Source organism: Pristiophorus japonicus, chromosome 8 (genome assembly GCF_044704955.1).
Source record: "Pristiophorus japonicus isolate sPriJap1 chromosome 8, sPriJap1.hap1, whole genome shotgun sequence".
Classification (NCBI taxonomy): Eukaryota; Metazoa; Chordata; class Chondrichthyes; family Pristiophoridae; genus Pristiophorus; species Pristiophorus japonicus.
The window spans coordinates 113,135,383-113,161,818 of record NC_091984.1 but is presented as its reverse complement, the minus strand read 5'-3'; the positions used below and the strand labels follow the sequence as shown (position 1 = coordinate 113,161,818).

The following is a 26,436-nucleotide window of genomic DNA, read 5'->3' as shown; positions in this document are numbered from 1 at the left end:
TTCATTGTTATTTCATCTGGTGCTAGCCCACAAACCACCAGATATTAATCAATTACATTTCCCAAACGTAGGAATTGAACTCTGCACCATCTGGATTGTTAGTCTATTACCATAACCACTAGGCTGTCATACCTTATGAGACTCTATCATACAGTGGATATGTGCAGCATGTCTGCATGTAGATTGCGCAAGAGATTCATTTTAATTTAAATGAGTGGTTTCCCTATGGTGTGATTGGGAACTGCGAAAAGTGCCTCATGGCTTGCGTCCTCACTTGATCAGGCACTGCTAGGGACTCCTGTTTCCTTTAGTCGTACCATTGTTCTGGACGAGACATTGGAGTTTTCTTCCTTGTGCTTCTGTGAAGCATCTTGGCATCTTTTTCTAAGTTAAAAGTGCTGAATAAATGCAAGTTGTGGTCATTATTGTTGGTTATCTGTGAGTAACTTTCATTCTGCAATGTTTTAGTCTTGCAGGACAGGGGAATTTAGTGAAATAATTTGGAGCATTCCTGAAAACTATAGTAAAGCCATCTATTACTTTTGTCACAAAACAGTCTAAAATCTGAATGCAACACTGAGCACCCCGCTCCTACTCTGATTCCACCCACCACCATTTTTCTCAGGACTTCTACAAGTGCAGCACAGACTCCAGCCTGAATCAAGCAGGAAGGCTAATAAAATTATGCAAATTTATGATGTGCTACATATGTAGGGTATCTCTAATTAAACATGGCTATACCTGACTCTAGCCCAAACGCTGTGCCTTAATGAGTTGAATGGGCTACCATTCCTTCAATAGAATCATAATCAGAAAATCATTCATGTGAATGTATGTTTCCCTGGCGGCTTCCATGTTCGTTCATCCTGTGGTATTCAACAGTGCCAGTCTTATTTGGAGGACCAATAAGATTTGTTGGGGGACCAATAATGCCACACAGCTCTGGATCATGACAACAGCTTGACAGGGTAGATGCTGGGAGGATGTTTATTCTGACTGGCGAGTCTAGAACTAGGAGTCACAGTCTCAGAATAAGGGCTCGGCCATTTAGGACTGAAATGAGGAGACATTCCTTCACTCAAAGTGTTGTGAATCCTTGGAATTCTCTACCCCAGAGGGCCGTGGAGGCTCAGTCTGTGGAGAGTGTGTTGAAGTCAGCGATCTATAGATTTTTGGATACTAAGGGACTCAAGGTGGGAAGGTGAAGTTGAGGTAGAAGATTAGCCTTGTTCTTATTGAATGGTGGAGCAGTCTTGAAGGGCCGAATGGCCTACTCCTGCTTTATTTATTTTGTTCTTATCTTCTGCTCCCTCATGGTTGGCCTTGTCTTCTTCAGCTATCTTTTTTCTCCTGGTTCCATGTTAGGTCCCTTTACATGATAAAGTTGCAGAGGGCACAGCAGCCAACAATAGTTTTATTGACCTTGACTGAGCAATCTTGTTGAGCTCCACCGATTGCAATTCCTAATGGTTGGACCAATGTGAGTGTGCCAAAGTGTGTTCCACTATGACTCTGGTGGATGAATGGACCATATTATATCTTTCCTGCACTCCTCCGAGCTCCTCTCACCTCCCCCTCCGATCCTCTCTCCTCGACCCTTCGATCCTGTCTCCCACCTCCAATCTCCTCCCTCTCCTTCCGATCTCCTCTCCCTCCCCACCCTCCTCTCTCTCTCCCACCCCACCACTCTCGCTCTCTCTCTCTGATCTCCTTTCTCTTCGCCCCAACCCCCCTTCGATTCCTTCTATCTCTCTCCCCTTTCGATCCTCTCTCTTCCCTTTCAATCCTCTCTCTCCCACCGGATTCCCTGGCCTTCCTACATGGAGCCGAGGAAAACATGGCCCACGGTGCCGGCCACAACAGCGGCACCATTGTGTACTGCGAATGTGCGACTCCGCTATACAGCACGCATGCCGAAGGGAATCGGGTGCGCATACATGGCTCCAGTATACTACCCGTATGTGCAGAGGCCAGAAAATGTATTTGTGTAAATAATCACAGCGGAATTTTATATGTTTCAATGAGATCACCTCTCATTGTTCTAAACTCCAGAGAATATAAGCCCAATCTACTCAATCTCTCCTCATAAAACAATCCCACTATCCCAGCAATCAGTCTGGTGAACCTTCGTTGCACTCCCTCAATGGTAAGTATATCCTTCCTTAGGTAAGGAGACCAAAACTGTACACAATACTCCAGGTGTGGTCTCACCAGGACCCTACATAATTGCAGTAAGACATCTTTACTTTTATACTCCAATCCTTTGGTAACAAAGGTTAACATACAATTTGATTTCCTAATTGTTAGCAGTACCTGCATTTTCACTTTCAGTGATTCGTGTACAAGAACACCCAGGTTCCTCTGAATGCCAACATTTCCCAGTCTCTCGCAATTTAAAAATATTCTGCTTTTCTATTTTTCCTACCAAAGTGAATAATTTCACATTTCTCCACATTATATTCCATTTGGCATGTTCTTGCCCACTCACTTAGCCTGTCTATATCCCTTTGCAGCCTCTCTGCATTATTTCCAACAGGATAGCCTACTGAATGGGCTGCTGACACTGCTGCAGTCATTACATCAAATCTAATAGCACAGATATTAATAATGGAGAACAGGGAAATGGCAGAGACATTGAACAAATATTTTGTATCGGTCTTCATGGTAGAAGACACTAAAAACATCCCAATAGTGGATAATCAAGGGGCTATAAGCAAGGGAGGAACTTAATACAATCACTATCACTGATGAAGTAGTACTCGGTAAAATAATGGGACTAAAGGCGGACATGATGGCTTAGGGTTTTAAAAGAAGTGGCTTCAGAGATAGTGGATGCATTGGTTGTAAACTACCAAAATTACCTGGATTCTGAGGCGGTCCCAGCGGATTGGAAAACCGCAAATGTAATGCCCCTGTTTTAAAAAGGAGGCAGACAAAAAGCAGGAAACTATAGACCAGTTTGCCTAACATCCAACGTTGGGAAAATGCTGGAGTCCATTATTAAGGAAGCAGTAGTGGGACATTTCAAAAAGCATAATTCAATCAAGCAGATTCAGTATGGTTTTTTGAAAGGGAAATCATGTTTAACAAATTTGCTGGAGTTCTTTGAGGATGTAACGAGCAGGGTGGATAAGGATAAGGGGGAACCAGTGGATGTGGTGTATTTGGATTTCCAGCAGACATTCGATAAGGTGCCACATAAAAGGTTACTGCACAAGATAAAAGTTCACGGGGTTGGGGGTAATATATTAGCATGGATACAGGATTGGCTAACTAACAGAAAACAGAGAGTCGGGAAAAATGGGTCAATTTCCGGTTGGCAAACTGACTAGTGGGGTGCTGCGGGGATCGGTGCTGTGTCCTCAACTATTTACAATCTATATTAATGACTTGGATGAAGGGACCGAGTGTAATGTAAACAAGTTTGCTGATGATACAAAGATGGGTGGGAAAGCAAATTGTGAGGAGGACACAAAAAATATACAAAAGGATAAAGACATGCTAAGTGAGTGGGTAAAAATTTTCAGATGGAGTATAATGTGGGAAACTGTGAGGTTATCCAGTTTGGCAGAAAAAATAGGAAAGCAAATTATAATTTAAATGGAGATAAATTCCAAAATACTGCAGTACAGAGGGACCTGGGGATCCTTGTGCATGAAACACAAAATGTTAGTATGCAGGTACAGCAAGTAATCAGGAAGGCAAATGGAATGTTGGCCCTTATTGCAAGGGGTATAGAGTATAAAAGCAAAGAAGTCCTGCTATCACTGTACAGGATACTGGTGAGGCAACACCTAGAGTACTGTGTACTGTTTTGGTCTCCGTATTTAAGGAAGGATATACTTGCATTGGGAGCTGTTCAGAGAAGGTTCACGAGGTTGATTCCGGAGATGAGCGGGTTGACTTATGAAGATATGTTGAGTAGGTTGGACCTATACTCATTGGAATTCAGAAGAATGAGAGGTGATCTTATTGAAACATATAAGATAATAAGGGGGCTCGACAAGGTGGATGCAGAGAGGATATTTCCACTCATAGGGGAAACTAAAACTAGGTGACATAGTCTCAGAATAAGGAGCTGCCCATTTAAAATTGAGGAGGAATTTCTTCTCTCAGAGGCTTGTAAATCTATGGAATTCTCTGCCCCAGTGCGCTGAGGAGGCTGGGTCATTGAATATATTCAAGGCAGAGATAGACAGATTTTTGAGCGATAAGGGAATAAAGGGTTATGGGGAGCGAGCAGGGAAGTGGAGCTGAGTCCATGATCAGATCAATCATGATCTTATTAAATGGCAGAGCAGGCTCGAGGGGCCAGGTGGCCTACTCCTGCTCCTATTTCTTACGTTCTTATGTTCTTATGTTTTTTATATTTACTACCAGCACATTAACAGTCCACCCTGAAATGAACTCCGTTACATTTCAAAGAAACATGTCCTTACATTGAGCCCAGCTGTACATCAGCATCTATGTATACAACCTCAACCTGAATGGGCCCCAAGAACAAAAGAACAGTCAAAACATATTCCACTATCAGCCAATGCAACTTATATTATTAGTTACAGCGTGTCGTGCAGCTTCATTCGATGTGTTTTACTCCACTGCTTCCCTTTAGTCAAAGTGTATGGGGTGTGTCTTTTACTTCCTAACCTTTTGTTCCTTCTAAATTATCTCACATAGGAGGAGGAAGTGTGGTAGATAGCTGTGGGGTTTTAATTGTTGTCCCAAGGGATAGAGGTTACTCAATCCCTCATTCTGCTGGGTCAGAAGGTGATTCTGTAATTGAAAGTGCACAAGTTACAGATATGCCATTACCCTGCGAGACAACGCCATCATCTACACCAACTACTACAAAAGCAAAATACTGTGGATGCTGGAATCTGAAATAAAAACAGAAAATGCTGGAAATCTCAGTGGGTCAGGCAGCAGCTGTGGAGAGAAACAGAGTTAACGTTTCGGGTCAATGACCCTTCAACAGAACTGGCGACTGTTCGAAAGAACAGATTCTTAAGCAGCATTGAAAAGGGGAGGGGAGGAAAGAACAAAAGGGAAGGTCTGTGATAGGGTGGAAGACAGGAGTGATTTGAGAGACAAAAGAGATGGGCCAACTTGAGATGGTAATGGAAGAAGTTAGAAAAAGATTAGTTCTGATAGGGTGTGAATGGCAGGATAATTAACAGCTGCCATGGGAAACACAGAGAGAGAAAAAATACATAAGAGCAAAATATGGGCAGAGGTTAAGGTCTGAAATTGTTGAACTCAATGTTGAGTCTAGAAGGCTGTAAAGTGCCTAAACAAAAGATGAGGTGTTGTTCCTTGAGCTTACTTTGAGCTTCATTGGAACCGTGTACGAGTGCGAGGACGGAGAGGTCAGAGTGGGAGTGGAGCAGAGAATTAAAGTGACAGGTGACCTGAAGCTCGTGGTCACACTTACGGACTGAATGGAGGTGTTCCGCAAAGTGGTCACCCAATCTGCATTTGATCTCCCCAATGTAGAGGAGACCACATTATGAGCATCGAATACAGTATAATAAATTGAAAGGTGTACAAGTAAATCGCTGTTTCACCTGGAAGGATTATTTGGGGCCCTGGACAGTGGGAATGGAGGAGGTAAAAGGGCAAGTGTTGCATCTCCTGCGCTGGCATAGGAAGGTGCCATGGGTAGGGGAGGGGGCATTTGTGGTGACTGTGGAATAGAATGAGGATGTCGCAGAGGGAGCGGTCCCTTTGGAATGCTGAGAGGAGGGGGAGGGGAAAATGCGATTGGTGGTGGAACCACGCTGGAGGTGACGGAAATTGCAGAGGATGATCCGTTGAACATAAAGGCTGGTGGGGTGAAAGGTGAAGACAAGGGAAACCTTGTCGTGGTTCTGAAAGGGAGCAGAGGGGATAAGAGCAGAAGTGCAGAAAATAGAATGGACATGGTTGAGGGCCATGTTAACCATGGTGGAGTGGAATCCTCAGTTGAGGAAAAAGGAAGACATGTCAGAGGCACTAGTATGGAAGGTGGCGACATCAGAGCAGATGCGATGGAGATGGAGAAACTATGAGAATTGAATGGAGTCCTTACAGATGCGGGGTGGGAGGAAGTGTGGTCCAAGTAGCTGTGGGAATCAGTGGGCTTATGTTGAATGTTTGTCAATAGACTATCCCCAGAAATGGAGACAGAGAAGTCAAGGAAGGGAAGGGAAGAGTCGGATATGAACCATGTGAAGGTGAGGGAAGGGTGGAAATTGGATGCAAAGTGAATGAAATTTTCTAGTTTAGGGCAAGAGCAGGAAATAGCACCAATACAGTCATCAATGTACTGGAAAAAGAGGTGAAGGAAGGGACCCGAGTAGGACTGGAACAAAGAATGTTCCACGTATCCCACGGAAAGGCAGGCATAGCTAGGACCCATGTGGGTCCCACAGCAACACCTTTAATTTGGAGGAAATTAGTGGAGTTAAAGGAGAAGTTGTTCAATGTGAGAACAAGTTCAGCAGGCGGAGAAAGTGCTGCTGGGCATTCCCACAGCATGGGCTTGATTACTGGCTGAGAGCACAGCTTTGTGCATCAATAAAGGAGTTGAAGCACTGCATTCTGACTATTTAATTTCCCAGTCTGATTAATCCAGAGGACACAGACTGCTGTGGACTTGAACTCAAGATCACTGTGACGCCAGTCCAACCACTCCTGAAAAAAGCTAGGAGCTTCGGCTGCAAGGGGCCCTGGACTAGTTGTACGCTGCATGGTCTGCTCCAGCTCATGCAGACAGTTAAGCAGCACTGCACAAATGCAGATTGTGGACTTATCTATGGATGCTCATAACTGTACAGGCTGTGTGACACAATCTCAAATAACTTCAAGTTGTGCTAATAAAGAACATTTGTAGGCAGGCACTGCATATTCTGAATCGTTGGGCACGGCAACTGAAGGAGAGCTGGTAGCTGCCCTCTGGCCAATGGCTTATGCCTCCTGCATTTCCACTGGCACTTTCTTCTCCTTACTCATGCTCAGCGCTTCACCACCTGTTCCCTCCTGCAGCTCACATGAATAATAATAATAATGATTCATGCTTTAAGACATGTTAGCACCACAATTCCTGCCATGTGACCTCAGTGTTCCCAGCACATCATGCACTATGCAGCGGGAACACCATGAAGTTATATAAGTTCGCTGACCTTACATTATTATACGAGATTAACTGTTCCATGCATGGACGTGCAGAGCCCCTGAACAGCACCAGCTGCAATGCGTAGGGCAGTAATATCAGCTCCATAATCTACATTCTGCAAATGGATGATGATACTCGTATCTTCTTCTGAACCGAAACTAATCCACACAAGGTTACGTCATATAGTTTCAGTAAAGCCACTAATGCTTTGATTGTGCAAGAATTAGATGTGCATGTAGTCCAGACAATTTGATAAAAAACATCACCCCCCAAAAGAGAGAATGAGATTCCAATGGTAGACCTATCATCTGATTGATCCTGCAATACATCCCTTGCCTTATATTGAAACTTAACCCATGGTAATAGCTATTCACTGTCAAACTGATTATGACTGAACACAATTTTGCTTTGATATCCCTGTCTGCAAATAATGTATAATTGAGTAACTGAATTCAGAGCTGGGCCTTATTTATTGGATTTGCTCCTATACAGAGGAGTAAGATAATTGTATGACATGCCAAAATTCAATTTTACTTTAATATTTCATCATATCATTTCCCATTATGCCTGTGCGATTCCGCTCTCTTCCAATTAAACTTTATTGCAACCTTTCTATATTAATGTATTTGACAAATGCATGACAGCACAATTAAATTATGGCTTTATATAGTAATGCTGCAGAAGGGCTGATTCTAAAACAAGACTCTTCACTGATTATGTATTTATGACTTTCATTTTTAAAACATATTTCCAATCCAAGTAAAAGAAAATAATCCTTCCTTTCCCCAGCAAGGAGAAATAAAAACTCAATATTGACCACTGCTTGGATGATTAGTGGCAGACTGAATCAGATTGATCACTAGTTTTACCTGTTGCAAAATTACTGCTAACTTTTTCACTCACTAAAGTATTCCAAAATCGTGTGAGACGACCTCACAAAACTGGAGAATACCAGGAAGCAGTGAGTGCTAATTCTGCCTGTGGAGTAACTAGATTTTAAAAATGTATGTCATGCATCGTTGCCACTTGCCATTCTATCCCACTGAGAACAGAGACTCTGTAATCATATCTGCTGTAACCCAGGGAGCACACTTCTCAGTAGCAGGAAAAGATAAAACCAGCTTCTAACAGGCTGCAAATTGATTAAATTATGAGCCTAGCCCTTGTAAATTAATGCTGCAGAGTGCTACCAGTACCAAATGATGATTTAAATATAAAATTTGCCAAAAATCTTGTGACTCTGCAAGACCGCTTGTGGAATACTTTGTGCTATATACCAGTTAAAGTTCTGTCTTGTTTTCAACAATTGCAAGTTGTAGGTTGTAATGCAGCCACATTTTACTTTATAGTTAAGAATGAAGTGAAGAAAACGATTCAGTAATTTTAAACACCTTCAGCTGCTACAGCCCATAGGGAGTTGCACAACAATTGTAGGTCTGGCACTTGTCTAGAGTTGCACTTCTACCTCGTACCACTCCGAGGAAAAATTAAGTTCTCCACACATATAGAGCTCCATTCATTAGTATCCAAATGCCAGTTCAATTGAGATAAGCAACCCTATTCTGACAATAAAAAGGGGAACAAATGAAGTGACTGCTGGTAATTTGAAACATTGGCCTAGAAATTGTGGTCGCAGGTATATCTCCAGAGTATGCCTCCGGTCTGCAAAATATTTACGAATATACCTCCAGGCATCCAGGCTGCAAAGAGTTGCGGTCTCGGACCTCCAGGCGAATGGCAGCATAACGGCACATGGATCCCAGGGACACGGACAGTTCGGAGTGTCCCTGAGATCACGTGAGCCTGGTCCTCCAATGACAATGGAGGATTCCATTGCAATCAGTTAAGAAGGGAATCCCCTAATGACATGCAATGGAATCCCCAAATAATTATACAATATGCAGAATTCTAGTGATCATAAATGTACTGACTTGCTATTTTATTCACGTCCCTTCATTGTACCAACCTCAATAAAAATTAAATTTTAAACAGCTTAAGTTAGGCCAATATTTGCATAAACTCATTTAAAGTATATGTGCATAACTTTAGATTTTTAAATGTTTTATTTAAGCCATACCCTTACGCTGATGAAAGCAGGCCTTATGCCTGCTTTTACCAACCATAAGAATTGCATAGGCAATTGCTGGACAAATAGCCCAACTCTGCAGCAGCAATACTCATTTTTCAGTCGGTTTGGATGATCTGTACCTTGACAGATTGTAAGTTCTGGATTGCAGAAATCTGGAACTTCCAGGGCTTTTGAAATGGATTACGAGAGTATGCCGTCACTGAGAGCGCAATACTTCACGCCTGTAGTGGTTCTGTATGCAACCAATGCTAAGATAAAGCTGAAGTGATTTCATACTGCCTTCTCATTGCTTATCTAATTTTGATTTCAACAACAAGAGTTACGCCACACATTTTTACTTTGATGTGAAGCCGAAACTGCTATATACCAAGACATATTTAACTTTCCTTTGCTGTAAGAAAACACTATACTCAATTCCGAGTATTATTTGGCTATTGGCTTAGTCCTCGGAACAATTTGCGAAACAACCTCTCAACAGGCACCAGGATAAAAAAATACAGTGAGTTTACCCTAAAAAATCCTTTGTCTTGATTGCCAATTTTGAACCTCTGTAAATGAACTGTTTCTAGAAATCCATGAAGATGTTTGAGACACAGAGAAAATGATCGTGCAGCAGCCTTATGATTTAAATACAATTTACATGAATTAACTCAACGTGCATGGATAGATTCCCATTATTCTATTCCAGAAAATAATGCTTTTGTTAAGAGTTGCAATTGCAAATCATCAGTTATGAAAATTAGGATTGTATCTCTGTAAAATGAATGTGTTATGAAGACAAGCTTTCTGCAGTTTACAGACACAACATCAGCTGCGAGTTTTACTGAACGATATTTCTAAAGTAAGCTCATGTTTGTTGTGCTATGAACGATGTATTTTGCTTTTAGGAACAGGGCTGTAAATATTGCATTTTTCTACTATTCAGCGTCAATTATTTACAATTTCTTCTAGGTGATGCAATTCTGTGAGCCTTAGGCAGATACATGGCCAATTAAAATTTGCTTGCAATAATGCTCACTTTTGTGTGTCTCAAGTGGCTCAACAACCACTTAACTAGTTAAGCAATGGCAAAGGACATTAATCCAGCTCAGGGCTCAAGTTTGGAGCAACTAGTTTAGAATAGAGTATCTTAGAAATTGCAATTCTCGGCATTTAGTTTGCTCCAATTCTAGTGAGTTAGAATAGTTTCGTTTTGGAACAATTTTTTTTTCAAAACAGGGTATTGCCAGCCACTTAAGCCTATTTTGCAAGTTTAGGCAGCGAACACTTACTCCAAACTAACTTAGAATGGAGTAAGTGTAGATTTTTGTACGCTCAGAAAAACCTTGCCTGCACTTTATAAATTAGGCGCAGGGAGCAAGAGATGGGGGGGGAAGGGAAGTTAGAGTGAAGTTAGGGGATTTTACAGGCATTAAATACTTCACTTTTACAAAGAGCCAGCATCAATAATAAATGATAAATAAATCAATAAATCAATCAAAAAAAATAAAAAAATTAAAAATTAGAAAAATAATAAAAAATCAATCAATAAATAATAAATTAAAAGTTTCTACCCACCTACTGCAGCACTGGGAGCCCTCCAACAGCCTGCTGGGACGGGGCTTCCCCAGGAGATGCCGGTCGGGCGGGCTCCGCTGCCGACGACGACTTCGGGCAGACCCCGCTGCTGACGAGGAGTTCGAGCGGGGCCTGCCTCCAGGAGATGCCGGGTGGGCCACCGCAGAAGAGGTAAGAGCAGTCAGGCCACTTGGCCCGGGATAGGGGCGACCGTCCCTTCGACCAGGGATAGGGTCTTCGGCCGGAGATAGGACGCCTGGGAGGGCCAGAAGCTACTGCGCACGTGCGCAGCTGCTGGCACTGTTTTTGGTGCAGAGCTGTAGCTCCGTCCCCAGTAGCTCCTGCTGTGCTGTGCCGAGCTGGAAATGGGCCGACAGATCGCGGAGAATCCTGAGGTAAGTATTCGGCGCAATTTCTGTTCTACAAATTAGGCGGGCCTCTCTGATGTGCACCGTTCTAGCAGGGGTCCAAAACTTGAGCCCATTGAGTGGGAAATGGTAAAAAAGAAATTAGGCAAAGCAGCCCATTTCACTGACACAATCATTTCTGGATTTGAAGGATTTTTATATCTAATGGCATTAGAGTCGATGGGGTCATTTTGACACTACTTGCCCAGCAGAAACTGGGCAGGTGGGCAGTTAAAATATCCTGCGTCAAACACTCAGATCCCACTGTTTCCAATTTTAATGCACACTTCTGCACAGGCTGCCTCCCCAAAGGCAGCCAGGTCCTAATTCACAAGGAATGTTCTCTTTTTTTCTCTCAACGATTTTACGGAGGACAGCAACCGCTTCCTGTCTGTTCCGGGTAAGCACTGCACTGGTGGCATGTTAATGAGGTCCAGTGGTTAAGATTGCCATGGTCTGGTACTGTTGTGGGTGGGCGGGAAAGTACATTAAACCAGTAATTTCCACTGGCAATTAAACTCCAAGTTTAGAAATGGCAACTAAAATTTAAACTACAATTCAAGTTTTTAAAAGTGTGTTCATTGACCCCTGCTTGTGTAATTTGTATTAAAAATTACTTTTTGAATTGATTGCTTGTTTAGACCTGACCTTCTTTATACTTGTAGCAGTTTACTTAAGCAAAATAATTATCATAAAAGCTACCCTTGGGAAGAGGGAGCATACTAATACAGTGCACTAGTCTGTTAATCACTTCACTGCTCATCTGTTTTAAATGTTCATGTACAGAGTGCAGCTCAGCTGGTTGAAGTGCCAGTCAGTGCAGTAGAGTAAACTGCTTAAACGATCCCTGCGGTAGTTGTTGGGGTATCTACGTAATCTTTGGTGCAACCTATCGTAGAATCATAGAATAGTACAGCACAGAAGGAGGCCATTTGGCCCATCAAGTCTCCATCGGCTCTTTCGAATAGCAATCCAGTTAATCCCACTCCCCCATTCTTTCCCCATATTTCTGCAATATTTCCTCCTTCATGTATTTATCCAATTCCCTTTTGAAGGCTACTATTGAATCTGTATCTGCCACCCATCAGGCAGTGCATTCCAAATCCTAATCACTCACTGCGTAAAAAAGATTTTCTTCTTTTGCAATCACCTTAAATCTGTGTCCTCTGGTTATCAACCCTTCAACCATTGGAAAAAGTTTCTCTATCTAAACCCTTCATGATTTTAAATGCCACTATAAAATCTCCTCTTAGCCTTCTCTGCTCTCAGGAGAACAACCTCAGCTTCTCCAGTCTGTCCATGTAACTGTAAACCCTCATCCCTGGAACCATTCTTGCAAATCTCTTATGTAACCTCGCCAACAACAAAAACTTGTATTTATATAGTGCTTTTAATATAGTGAAACGTCCCAAGGTGCTTCACAGGAGTAGTATGAGATAAAACAATTTGACACCGAGCCGCATAAGTAGAAATTAGCGCAGGTGACCAAAAGCTTAATCAAAGAGGTAGGTATTAAGGAGCATCTTGAAGGATGAAAGAGAGGTAGAGAAGCGAAGAGGTTTAGGCAGGGAGTTCCAGAGCTTGGGGGCCTAGGCAACAGAAGGCACGGCCACCAATGGTTGAGTGATTATATTCAGGGATGTTCAAGAGGGCAGAATTAGAGGAGCGCAGACATCTCAGTGGGGGGGGGGGGGGGGGATGGGGAGGCAGGGGGGTTGTGGGGCTGGAGGAGATCACAGAGATAGGGAGGGGCGTGGCCATGGAAGGATTTGAAAACGGAAGTGGAAATAGGCGATCTTAGTTATGCTGTGGATATGTGGTTGAAAGCTCATTTCAGGGTCAAATATGACACCAAGGTTGCTAACCGTCTGGTTCAGCCTCAGACAGAGATTGGGGAGAGGGTTGGAGTCGATGGCTAGGGAACAGAATTTGTGGCAGGGTCCAAAAACTATGGCTTTGGTCTTTCCATATTCAATTGGAGAACATTTCTGCTCATCCAGAACTGGATGTCGGACAAGCAGTCTGACAATTTAGAGACAGTGGAGTGGTCTAGAGAAGTGGTATTGAGATAGAACTGGGTGTCATCAGCGTACATGTGGAAACTGATGCTGTGTTTTCGAATGATGTCACCAAGCGGCAACATGTAGATGAGAAATAGGAGAGGACCAAGGATAGATCTTTGGGGGAACACCAGAGGTAATGATGTGGGGGCAGGAAGAGACGCTATTGCAGGTGATTCTCTGGCTACGGTTAGGTAGGCAAGAATGAAACCAGGCGAATGCAGTCCCACCTAGCTTGACGACGGTGGAGAGACATTGGAGAAGGATAAAGTGGTCAACCATGTCAAAGGCTGCAGACAAATCAAGGTGGATGAGGAGGGATAGTTTGCCTTTGTCACAGTCACAAAGGATGCCATTTGTGACTTTGATGAGAGCCGTTTGGGAACTGTGGCACGCACGGAATCTGGTTGGAGGGATTCAAACATGGAATTGCGGGAAAGATGGGCACGGATTTGGGAGGTAATAACATGTTCAAGGACTTTGGAGAGGAAAGGGCGGTTGGAGATGGGGCAGTAGTTTGCAAGGACAGGGGTCGAGGGTTATTTTTTTTTTAAGGAGAGGGGTTATTACTGCAGATTTGAGGGCGAGGGGGACGATACCTGAGGAGAGAGAACCGTTAACAATGTCAGCTAACATGGGAGCCAGAAAAGAAAGTTGGGTGGTCAGCAGTTTGGTGGGAACAGGGTCAAGAGAGCAGGAAGTGGGTCTCACAGACAGGATGAGCTTGGAATGGTCATGAAGGGAGATTGGAGAGAAGCTGGAGAAAGATGTGAGGTCAGGGCTAGGCCAGGGGGGATCCTAAGAGGAAGGTTGGTCCAGTGAGCTAGGGGAAGGAAGGGTAGAGGCAGAGGCAGCTGAAAGAGAGACAAAGAAAATTGTTTTAATAGGAACTTGGGCATCAAAGTGGTGAGAGTGTGATTGAGCAGATGCAGAAATGTCACGGTGAATGGAGGGCCAAAGGCTGAACAGTTGGGAGTTCATAAATGTAGTTGTAAGAGAATCAGGAAAGCGTTTTTTCCAGGGGCGGACACAGAAGAAGATGGGTTGGGGGGTGTGGAAGGTGGATGTGGGTGGAGAGCGATACGAGGAAGTGGTCAGAGATGGCCTTGTCTACGATGGCATGATGGGAGTAACAAGGCCACGAGAGATGGCAAGTTCAAGGGGGTGGCTGTGAATATGGGTTAAGGAGTTTACACCCTCACCACCACCGATGATGCCCTAGTGCTTGTTAAAACAATTGCTCTCTCTCACCCTGGCCGTTCCCCCTGGTACAGCTCTGCTCTTTGCTCCCTTAAGTCAAAGGGACACAGACTTGAACGGATATGACGGACAACTGGATTAGCCATTCACAGCCAGATATGGCTGGAGCAAATAAAGCACTATCAGGTCCAAACCTATGTTTCCAACCAGCCCTTTTCTGCCTGTGTGGATACTGAAACAGCCGATGGAACTCTCAGAGCAAGCAAATAACCTGTCAACAGTTTAACTGATCCAAAATATTGTTAACTCCAGCTCTGCAAGTGAACTAATTCTTACCTGGTTGTTTTAATTGCCCCTAGTGGAAAACAGCTGCATCTTAACAAGGTTCATTAACAAAGACTTAATAGGGCCGTAACAACAACAACAATAATACAAAAGCAAAATAATATGGAGCTGGAATCTGAAATAAAAACAGAAAATGCTGGAAATCTCAGTGGGTCAGGCAGCATCTGTGGAGAGAAACAGAGTTAACGTTTCAGGTCTGTGACCCTTCGTTAGAACTGGAAAAGTCGAGATGTAACAGATTGTTAAGGGTCAGTGAAAGGGGGAGGGGAGGAAAGAACAAAAGGGGAGGTCTGTGATAGGGTGGAAGGCAGGAGAGATCAGAGAGACAAAAAGGATGATGGGAAAAAATGAGATGGTAATGGCACATGTTAAGAAACAAAAGATGAGTCTAGAAAGGGTGTGAATGGTGGTCACCAGCTGCCATGAGAAAGAGAAAAAAGGGAAGGGAGGGGCGGTTTGTTAAAAAAAAAGGAATGGGAAAATAAATATGGGCAGAGGTTAATCTGAAATTGTTGAACTCAATGTTGAGTCCAAAAGGCTGTAAAGTGTCTAAACAAAAGATGAAGTGCTGTTCCTCGAGCTAGTTTTGAGCTTCATTGGAACAGTGTAGGAGGCCAAGGATGGAGGTGTCAGAGTGGGAGTGGAGCCCGAGAATTAAAGTGACAGGTGACCGGAAACTCGGGCTCATGCTTACAGACTGAACAAAGGTGTTCTATAAAGCGGTCACCCAATCTGCGTTTGGTCTCCCTAACGTTGAGGAGACCACATCATGAGCAGCGAATACAGTACACTAAATTTAAAGAATTACAAGTAAATCACTGTTTCACCTGGAAGGAGTGTTTAGGACCCTGGACAGTGGGAAGGGAGGAGGTAAAAGGGCAAGTGTTGCATCTCCTGCGCTTGCATAGTACGGTGCCATGGGAAGGGGAGAGGGTGCTGGGGGTGACTGCGGAATGGACCAGGGTGTCGCAGAAGGAGCAGTCCCTTCGGAATGCTGAGAGGGGAGGGGAGGGGAGGGGAAAGATGTGATTGGTGGTGGGATCACGTTAGAGATGGCAAAATGGCAGAGGATGATCCGTTGAATGTGGAGGCTGGTGGGGTGAAAGGTGAGGACAAGGGGAACCCTGTTGTGGTTCTGGAAGGAAGGGGAAGGGGTGAGAGCAGAAGTGCAGGAAATAGAACAGACACAGTTGAGTGTCATGTTAACCACAGTGAACCTTGGTAAATTACAAACTGAATTTCTTTTTTTTTGCCCAGAAAAGAATAAAGCTGTAAATTTTAGTTTATTTTCCAGTTTCTCACCAGTTCTTATGTTCATTTCTGAGATGGTCGCTGTTAAAAATGGAAAACATGCCCTTACATGTGCTCATCAATTTACCGATTTATTCACCAGGACAAGAATTAACATTAATTTTACACAATACTGCAGTATGTTTTTGTATCGTTTAAAAGTAATATTTTAATCTGCTATCATCCAGCTATTGGTAAACTTGGCCCTCCGAGTGGTAAAACGCAAACAGTGCTAGTTTAATAGAAGAACTGAAAAAGGCTATTACCCCGTGTCCATTCATTTTATGCAAATTATCTTGACCTTTGTTTCACGACCAGCTAGCAAAACCAATCTGACAGATCTCCTGAATGTGGAGAGTTCATGCAAGCATTGGGTTGCCAAGCAACCATTTCAAATGGAAAAGCTTACCTTATAGCTGAGATAAGCCAGCAACATTGTTTCAAAGAAACTTATCAAGGCCACTGTAACCTGAAAAGAAATGATAGACATTAACATAACAGGCTCTCTGGTTAAATGAGCCTCGGGGATTTTAAACAAGAATTAAATAATCTTTTTGGGCATTGCAGAATATATTGGCAATTCATTCCAAAAGATGCATTAAATTAGAGCAGAAACATCAGCTTTTTAGTGGTACTGCTATCTTTTTAGCCAAATAAGTAAAATCATTTGTATTGTTGATGGTCATATTTTAGAACATATTTAGAAATATTGTAATCTCCATTTTTTGTTTTAAGTAAGAGAAGGTTGCAGATTTGTAGCCTCGCCCCTCCCCACCCCCTCCTCATTGATCCGAGCATTGATATCTTTCTTTTAAAAGCTAATTTAGCCCTGTGTATCTACTGTGTACTGCACTATTTAGTTATGTAGGACTGACAGTGTAACAGATGTGTGAATGTGTTATATCCAATCAGCTCCATGGTTGACTAAACATGTCATTACATAGATGAGCTTGGGGGTTTAACTCTATGCACAGTGACATATATCAGTGCTTTCAGGCTTTTTCAAAATCAAACTTTTCTCTAGTGTCTAGTTTTAATGAGACACTTTTCTGCCAATTCCTATTGTTGTCATCCATCCCAACTAAAAGCTGATTTATACAAAACACAGTGAATCATTCCTGCATGTAGCTCTGCAGATTTTAATGAGAATTGGGGTGGCCAACCAATGTCTCTTGAGACCCTTCTGTGGCTCAAGAGGGACTCTCTAAATGCTTTGCTTATCTGGCCCTCATAAACCTCATCCCAATGTCAGAGGTGTAAAATACAAAACAACTTGATCAGTTACTACAATAAAAACCCGCAGTCCTCCTTTCATTCAGACTGGGCTAATGTATATTTTTGGAATTCATTGCAACAGATTAACTATTTCATTGCAACAGAAAACTACTGACATCCTCAGCTATGTCACAACATACAAATGGAGTCAGAGATCCTGAACTCAGATTTCACCTTTCTGAAAAAATATAGCTTATGCACATATCAACCTGCCCACCTAACAATTATGGCAAATTAATTAGATATTTTTAAAGAGTTTATCTTAATTGCAATATTTATATCTCAAATATGAACACTAATTTTCCTGATTTCAGTAAAATTGCATGAACTGCTCGTAAACTCTGCCATTTTTGTAAAATTATTTTTTTCAGGCTAGGGAAGGTGAATCAATTTTCTGTGGTGGATAATATTTGTAGTCCTGTATGGTCTTATGACGATACAAAGATCGGAGGAAAAGCAATGTGTGAGGAGGACACAAAAAATACATGGGCTAAGTGAGTGGGCAAAAATTTGGCAGATGGAGTATAATGGAAAGTGTGAGGTCATGCACTTTGGCAGAAAAAAAATCAAAGAGCAAGTTTTAAATGGAGAAAGATTGCAAAGTGCCGCAGTACAGCGGGACCTGGGGGTACCTGTGCATGAAACACAAAAGGATAGTATGCAGGTACAGCAAGTGATCAGGAAGGCCAATGGTATCTTGGCCTTTATTGCAAAGGGGTTGGAGTATAAAAGCAGGGAAGTCTTGCTACAGTCATATCAGGTATTGGTGAGGCCACACCTGGAATACTGCGTGCAGTTTTGGTTTCCATATTTATGAAAGGATATACTTGCTTTGGAGGCAGTACAGAGAAGGTTCACTAGGTTGATTCCGGGGATGAGGGGGTTGACTTATGAGCAAAGGTTGAGTAGGTTGGGCCTCTACTCATTGGAATTCAGAAGAATGTGAGGTGATCTTATCGAAACGTATAAGATTATGAGGGGGCTTGACAGGGTGGATGCAGAGAGGATGTTTCCACTGATGGGGGAGACCAGAACTAGAGGGCATGATCTTAGAATAAGGGGCCGCCCATTTAAAACTGAGATGAGGAGAAATTTCTTCTCTCAGAGGGTTGTAAATCTGTTGAATTTGCTGCCTCAGGGAGCTGTGGAAGCTGGGACATTGAATACATTTAAGACGGAAATAGACAGTTTCTTAAAAAATAAGGGGGTAAGGGGTTATGGGGAGTGGGCGGGGAAGTGGAGCTGAGTCCATGATCAAATCAGCCATGATCTTATTGAATGGCGGAGCAGACTCGAGGGGCCATATGGCCTACTCCTGTTCATATTTCTTATGTTCTTATGTTCAAATTCGAATCCACTTTACTCTTAAAAGATGCAATGATCTCTGCTTCTCCCACTCCCTGCAGCAAAGCATTTCATGCTCCCAAACGCACTGTGCATAAAGATTCTATTTCTAACCTCTCTCTTCACTCTCCTAATGACTCCCGGGATGGCAGGACTGACATATCAAGAAAGACTGGATCAATTGGGCTTGTATTCACTGGAGTTCAGAAGAATGAGAGGGGATATCATAGAAACATTTAAAATTCTGATGGGTTTAGACAGGTTAGATGCAGGAAGAATGTTCCCAATGTTGGGGAAGTCCAGAACCAGGGGTCACAGTCTAAGGATAAGGGGTAAGCCATTTAGGGCCGAGATGAGGAGAAACTTCTTCACCCAGAGAGTGGTGAACCTGTGGAATTCTCTACCACAGAAAGTTGTTGAGGCCAATTCACTAAATATATTCAAAAAGGAGTTAGATGTAGTCCTTACTACTAGGGGGATCAAGGGGTATGACGAGAAAGCAGGAATGGGGTACTGAAGTTGCATATTCAGCCATTAACTCATTGAATGGCGGTGCAGGCTCGAAGGGCCAAATGACCTACTCCTACACCTATTTTCTATGTTTCTATGTTTCTTATGACAATTTTAAATCGATGATCCCCTCCTCACTGACTGCTCAATCAAAGGAGTTTCCCTGTTCAGCCTATCAAAACATTTCAGAATGAAAAAAGCTAAATCGCAATTAAATCTCCTCTTAGCCTTCTCTATTCCAGGAGAAAACAGTCCCAGTATCTCAAGTCTTCGTTTGCAATTGAAGTTTACAATCTGTAGCATCATTCTGGTGTATCTACGCTGTTGGCTCCCTGAGGTTTTATTGCCCTGTATATAATGTTAAACAGGTGAATGCAGAAAAACCTAGGGCAGACCAGTAGGAAAATTACAGTCTTCTTCAAAACCCAAGTACACCAGGAACAACAATGTTTAGGGGCATCACAAAAGTTGGGTCCAGAAGGTTGAAAAATCAATAAATGGCTGAGAAAGTTGAAAGGCAAAAGCAAATAGGTATTATCAAAGACAGAAAAAAAAACTGTAACCAGCCGCGGTGCTAAAGTTATGACATACAGGAGAAGTTTCTTATGCAAGTGTCAGCATGAGGCTGAAATAATTTTATCTGGGTGTTCACATTTTATACAGAACCAGCTGTTAGTAAAAACGAGATAATCCTGATTCAGGATATGCCAACCTGGTGGCTTTTATTCTGCACGTTAAATTAAGTTCTTATGCAGTATAATGTTCCAGAGGGAAACAATTCAGCACATATTGGTTTCACAGTAATAAATCACTACTAGCTCTGAATTTATCCCTGCTACCCTGATGGCTCAGCAAGTTTATCCAGTAGCTGTGACATATTTACCAGGGAGGTCATAGGCTCAATCCCCAATCAGTGCAAAATCTGCTGAACTCAGCCAGTGTTACAATTGAGTGCAGTGACCCAGGAGGAGAAACCTGGCTGATTGATATCCAGCAATCGTCACCAGAAGTGCACGTGTGCAGGTATTGAATAAGGACAGGATCAGGCTGTTACCCACAGTCAAAAACTTGCTGGCACTCGCCTTCAAGGCTCATGCATGAATAATGACAAGTGGGACTCAGGACTGGATGATGATCAGCAACTGTGGAACTTTCCTCAAGTGTGGACTCAATTCATTCAGGGGAAGCAGGGAGGGGAGAAAAAATGATGGAGAAAATAGTTTAGAATAAAAAAATAAGCAGAAAAAACTGTGCTAATCCTAAGAGGTAACCAACAGGGGGGGGGGGGCAGCAACATATAATAGTACCCCTCCTGTCTTTCCACTGTGCTTTTATGTCTGCTTTTAAACCCTCTCAGTTGCATTCTTGTGTTGCTTCCTATTGCTCCTGCAGTGAGTCAGTGGACACAAATGTAAAATGGACTTATGCCAGCATCACTTGCACTGAGCAGCTGGTATTCTTACCATAGGCAATAGACTGCTTTGAGTGCAAAATATATTGGGGAGAACTACATCCCAACAACATTCCCAACTCTCTCTCTGAGAACTGGAAGGAATAACACATATCCACCCAAATGATACTTTCAATAAAACTAAGGGGAAGAAATTGGCTAACTCCCGAAAACGGGCGTTGTCATTGCGGCAGGTGATTAACATGCGCCCATTCATTGTGTTGCAGACAGCAGGGTAAATTGGTGCTGCCTGCTCTTTCACATGATTTCTGCATGCAGCCAGCGCTACCCACGCTGTACATTGGCTGCATGCATCAGCAAGGGGCTCGATATCACGTGGCTAGCTCTACTTAAAGGCAGCCTGCATCTCTTAAGGGGGAGATGTATTGTGGCTGTAAGAAGTGGTGGGAGTTTTTTTCAAAAGTGAATCTGGGTTGTAATATTTTGAGCAACAGCTGAACATAAGCAAGAGCATGCGTCAAGATTTTCAGACAATGCACTGGGGGTGGAAAGGAGCAGCAAAGTCCTGCAGCCACAGGAGGGCAGGAGAGTCTCCAACTAAATGTTCAGAAGGTGGTGGGAACATGTAGCGGCAGAGGTCAATGCCAGGAGTATTGCTCCAAGAACATGGGTGCAGTGTAGGATGTTTAACGGTCTGACATGAGTAGTCAAGGTGAGTGAGTTCATCTTCAAATGGCATATCTAACCATCTCTACCACTAGCCTCATCCATTGCTCAATTCTCTACACCTCTATCATCACCGACCAACAACCTCTATTAATTAGTACATAACCCTAAAATTCATGTGCTTTACTTCACCCTCGCACACTTAACACTATTGAAAGCCTGGCACCCACAATTCACAGCCTGCACACACTGGCAGCTATTCTACTGTGACAGCCACATCACCCAAACATATTGCAGGACATAAGAACATAAGAACATAAGAATTAGGAACAGGAGTAGGCCATCTAGCCCCTCGAGCCTGCTCCGCCATTCAATAAGATCATGGCTGATCTGGTCATGGACTCAGCTCCACTTACCCGCCCTCTCCCCGTAACCCTTAATTCCCTTATTGGTTAAAAATCTATCTATCTTTGACTTGAAAACATTCAATGAGCTAGCCTCAACTGCTTCCTTGGGCAGAGAATTACACAGATTCACAACCCTCTGGGAGAACAAATTCTTTCTCATCTCGGTTTTAAATTGGCTCCTCCGTATTTTGAGGCTGTGCCCCCTAGTTCTAGTCTCCCCTACCAATAGAAACAACCTCTCTGCCTCTATATCCCTTTCATGATAAGATCACCCCTCATCCTTCTGAACTCTAAGGAGTAAAGACCCAGTCTACTCAATCTATCATCATAAGGTAATCCCCTCATTTCTGGAATCAGCCGAGTGAATCGTCTCTGTACCCCTTCCAAAGCTAGTATATCCTTCCTTAAGTAAGGTGACCAAAACTGCACACAGTACTCCAGGTGTAGCCTTACCAATACCTTATACAGTTGCAGCAAGACCTCCCTGCTTTTGTACTCCATCCCTCTCGCAATGAAGGCCAACATTCCATTTGCCTTCCTGATTACCTGCTGCACCTGCAAACTAACCTTTTGGGATTCATGCACAAGGAGGGGTGTCAGGACCGCCCTTCAGGAGCTGCCTGTCTTTTACAAGGAACTCATCAGGGTCTGGAATAAAGTCTCCACCAAGCGCAGCTCTCCGCCGGCTGGAGTGGCGGCCGTCCTGCAGGAGCCGCTGCTCGGGAATCCGTACCTCCACGACCGAGATTTTATGTGGCGGTCGGAAGAGAGGGCTGTGGCTGGTGAGCTGACCAGGGTCAGGGACCTGCTCGATGGCGGAGGAGCGGGCTGGATGGCGCCAGACACGCTGGCGCGGCGCCTAAATTCTGCCAACGTCCGCCACGCGGCCGATACCATCGAGTCGCTAAAAACAGCTCTGGGCCCTGACTCCGTGAGGTGCATCAAGGAGGCTCAAGCACGTGGGGAGATCCCGTCCGAACTGACCCCCGTCCGGACGGAATTCCTCATCGGCGCCAAACCCCGGAACCTCCCTCGGGGGCCGGCGCCTCACAACTTGAGCCGCCTCGGGGAAATCCCCTCCGTGCCTTTCAGTTCCGCGCGGAGGGGTTTCCTGTACGGGCTGCTCCTGCACACTCTCAACTTTGCCATCCTCGCCGGCCATCCGGACACGCCATGGCGTACCATCTTGCCGTCCGGAGGAGGCGGGGGTCCCCGATGGAGGGCACTCTACGCAGGGGTCCTCCCACTATTCATCGGGGACTTGGCCTGGAGGGTGGTGCACGGAGCAGTGCTGTGCAACAAATTTTTAAGCCGGTTCACGGACTCCCAGGCCGCCTGCAATTTCTGTGGTCTGGAAGAGTCCGTGTTCCATGTTTTTATGGAATGCACAAGGTTGCAGCCCGTTTTATTATTTGAAGGGGCTGCTCCTGAAATTCTGGCTGCACTTCAGTCCCACTCTCCTGATCTTTGGGCACCGTGTGCGGAGGGGAGCGGGTAGGTCCGAAGGCCTCCTCGTAGGACTGCTCCTGGGCACGGCCAAGGGTGCCATCAGCCGGTCCAGGCAGCGGACGGTCGAGGGGGTCATTTAACCTGACTGCCTGCCTCTCTTCCGCTCTTACATCCGGTCCAGGGTGTCCTTGGAGATGGAGCACGCGGTGTCCACCGGTACGCTCGCGGCCTTCCGCGAGAGGTGGGCACCGGAGGGACTGGAGTGCATCATCACGCCCGGCAACCAAATTTTAATTTGATTTTACGTTTTAAAGTTTAATTTGTTTTAATTGCCGGTGCTTTTAGTGTCCCCCTTCCCTTTATAGGGGGCACTGGGGAAAAATTGTGATTTTAGTGCCCAAAAAAAAAAAGAAAGAAAAACACAAAAAAAAAGGAAAAAAAGGGCCTTGTAAATGTCTGGTGTGTCACCCAGTTCGGGTGGCATGGTTTAATGTTTTGTTTTACAGGTAAACTCCAAAAGAGTTTCATGCACAAGGACCAGAGGGACTGGAGTGCATCATCACGCCCGGCAACCAAATTTTAATTTGATTTTATGTTTTTAAGTTAATTTGTTTTAATTGCCAGTGCTTTTAGTGTCCCCCTCCCCTTTTATAGGGGGCACTTGGAGAAAAAATTCGATTCTGTGCCCCAAAAAAATAAAAAAATAAAAAAAGGGCCTTGTAAATGTTGGTGTTTCCCCCAGATCGGGGGGCACGGTATAATGATTTTTGTTTGCTCCTAAAAGAGCTTCATGCACAAGGACCCCCAGGTCCCTCTGCACCACAGCATGTTGTAATTTCTCCCCATTCAAATAATATTCCCTTTTATTGTTTTTTTTTCCCCAAGGTGGATGACCTCACACTTTCCGACATTGTATTCCATCTGCCAAACCTTAGCCCATTCGCTTAACCTATCCAAATCTCCTTGCAGCCTCTCTGAGTCCTCTACACAACCTGCTTTCCTACTAATCTTAGTGTCATCTGCAAATTTTGTTGCACTACACTCTGTCCCCTCTTCTAGGTCATCTATGTATATTGTAAACAGTTGTGGTCCCAGCACTGATCCCTGTGGCACATCACTAACCACTGATTTCCAACCGGAAAAGGATCCATTTATCCTGACTCTCTGCTTTCTGTTAGCCAGCCAATTCTCTATCCATGCTAATACATTTCCACTGACTCCGCGTACCTTTATCTTCTGCAGTAACCTTTTGTGTGGCACCTTATCGAATGCCTTTTGGAAATCTAAATACACCACATCCATCGGTACACCTCTATCCACCATGCTTGTTATATCCTCAAAGAATTCCAGTAAGTTAGTTAAACATGATTTCCCTTTCATGAATCCATGCTGTGTCTGCTTGATTGCACTATTCCTATCTAGATGTCCCGCTATTTCTTCCTTAATGATAGTTTCAAGCATTTTTCCCACTACAGATGTTAAACTAACCAGCCTATAGTTACCTGCCTTTTGCCTGCCCCCTTTTTTAAACAGAGGCGTTACATTAGCTGTTTTCCAATCCGCTGGTGCCTCCCCAGAGTCCAGAGAATTTTGGTAGATTATAACGAATGCATCTGCTATAACTTCCGCCATCTCTTTTAATACTCTGGGATGCATTTCATCAGGACCAGGGGACTTGTCTACCTTGAGTCCCACTAGTCTGTCCAGCACTACCCCCCTAGTGATAGTGATTGTCTGAAGGTCCTCCCTTCCCACATTCCTGTGGCCTGCAAATTTTGGCATGGTTTTTGTGTCTTCCACTGTGAAGACGGAAGCAAAATAATTGTTTCAGGTCTCAGCCATTTCCACATTTCCCATTATTAAATCCCCCTTTTCATCTTCTAAGGGACCAACATTTACTTTAGTCACTCTTTTCCATTTTATATATCTGTAAAAGCTTTTACTATCTGTTTTTATGTTTTGCGCAAGTTTACCTTCATAATCTATCTTCCCCTTCTTTATTGCTTTTTTAGTCATTCTTTGCTGTTGCTTAAAATTTTCCCAATCCTCTAGTTTCCCACTAACCTTGGCCACCTTATACGCATTGATTGACACACCACTCTTTCTTGCAGGAGAAGGTAATATACAACAGCTGGCAGCTGCAAAGAACTGGAGGGGGTCAAGTGTGCATGCATGTTTTATCTCTCCCTCCCATGGAGGAGACAGTGCATAGGATGGGGCATCACGGATGCCATGGCAACTGGTTGGTCTGGAAGGATCGATGATAAGGGTATCTAATCCTCCTTCTCTCACCCCACCTCTCCTCATCCCGTAATCACTTCTGATTTACAAGTTGCAGATGGTATAAGCTCGCACCTCTTACTTTCTCCTCTCCCCACAACCCAACCCTTGTCCCTTTTTCATTTTAGATACTGTTATGTTCAGAATAACTCCACAAGACTGTATATTGTAAGCTGAAACTGTTGTGACCTTGGTCTCTTTAATGTAACTCCAGAGTAAGGAAGCAGCATGTAGACTGCCTTTTATACCTGCTTGTCCACTGTGTGCAAGTGACCCTTGGGTCTCCCACAGGTGCACCTCCTGGTGGCAAGTCTTACACATTGGTAATGTTTACATACATAACAGACACCAAGAACTGGAGCCTTCCCAGTTAATGGAGGAAGAAGAGACACCGTCACTCACAGTCACCAGCTCAGACACTGACATTGTGCATATTTTAGAGGCTAGGATAGAGAAGGTATCTACACAGTGGGTATAAGTGCGCAGGAGCCAGAGTGGGGGGGAAAGGATAGTGCAGGTGCCAGCTCACCGGAGGTCACGGTCGCACTAGTTCTATTGCAGAAGAGTCAGATGAGGACTTCGATGGGCTAGGCTCCAGAAAAAAGCTGATGGGTGTACATAACCAGACGCTTGGTGCACTGGAAAGCTTGTCAGAAAGCCTGAATTCAATGTTAAGGAGCATAGAGACATCCAACACCAACTTGGCACTGGCCTAAGCGCAGACCTTGGAATCCATCCTTTCCAACATGGAACGGGTTGTCACCTCCATTTGCACGCCTGTGGAACCAACCAAAGTGCAGCGTCTGTTGGCCGATGTCACAGCTTGCATTGCAGCACAAACAGCTTCCATTGGAGCACAAACTCTTCCATCAAAGTTTTGACTGCTGCTGTGGATGACCAGACTGCTTGTTGCAAGCTCAGACTTCTGCCACCATAGCTCTGGAGTCCATGGTTCAAAGGGGCTTCAAGGGTGTCACAGCAGTCCATCGATCT

The 26,436-nt window shown here is 43.9% G+C and overlaps 1 protein-coding gene across 3 annotated transcripts in view; it reads right to left on the bottom strand.

The window, feature by feature from the left end:
• LOC139268148 (potassium channel subfamily T member 2) overlaps positions 1-26,436 on the bottom strand; it is a 1,179,460-nt gene that overhangs the window by 746,765 nt on the left and 406,259 nt on the right. For all 3 annotated transcript variants that reach the window (XM_070886186.1, XM_070886187.1, XM_070886188.1), the window contains exon 5: positions 16,511-16,570. In XM_070886186.1, coding sequence (XP_070742287.1) covers positions 16,511-16,570 — 60 coding nt within the window. The remainder of the gene's footprint in view (positions 1-16,510; positions 16,571-26,436) is intronic.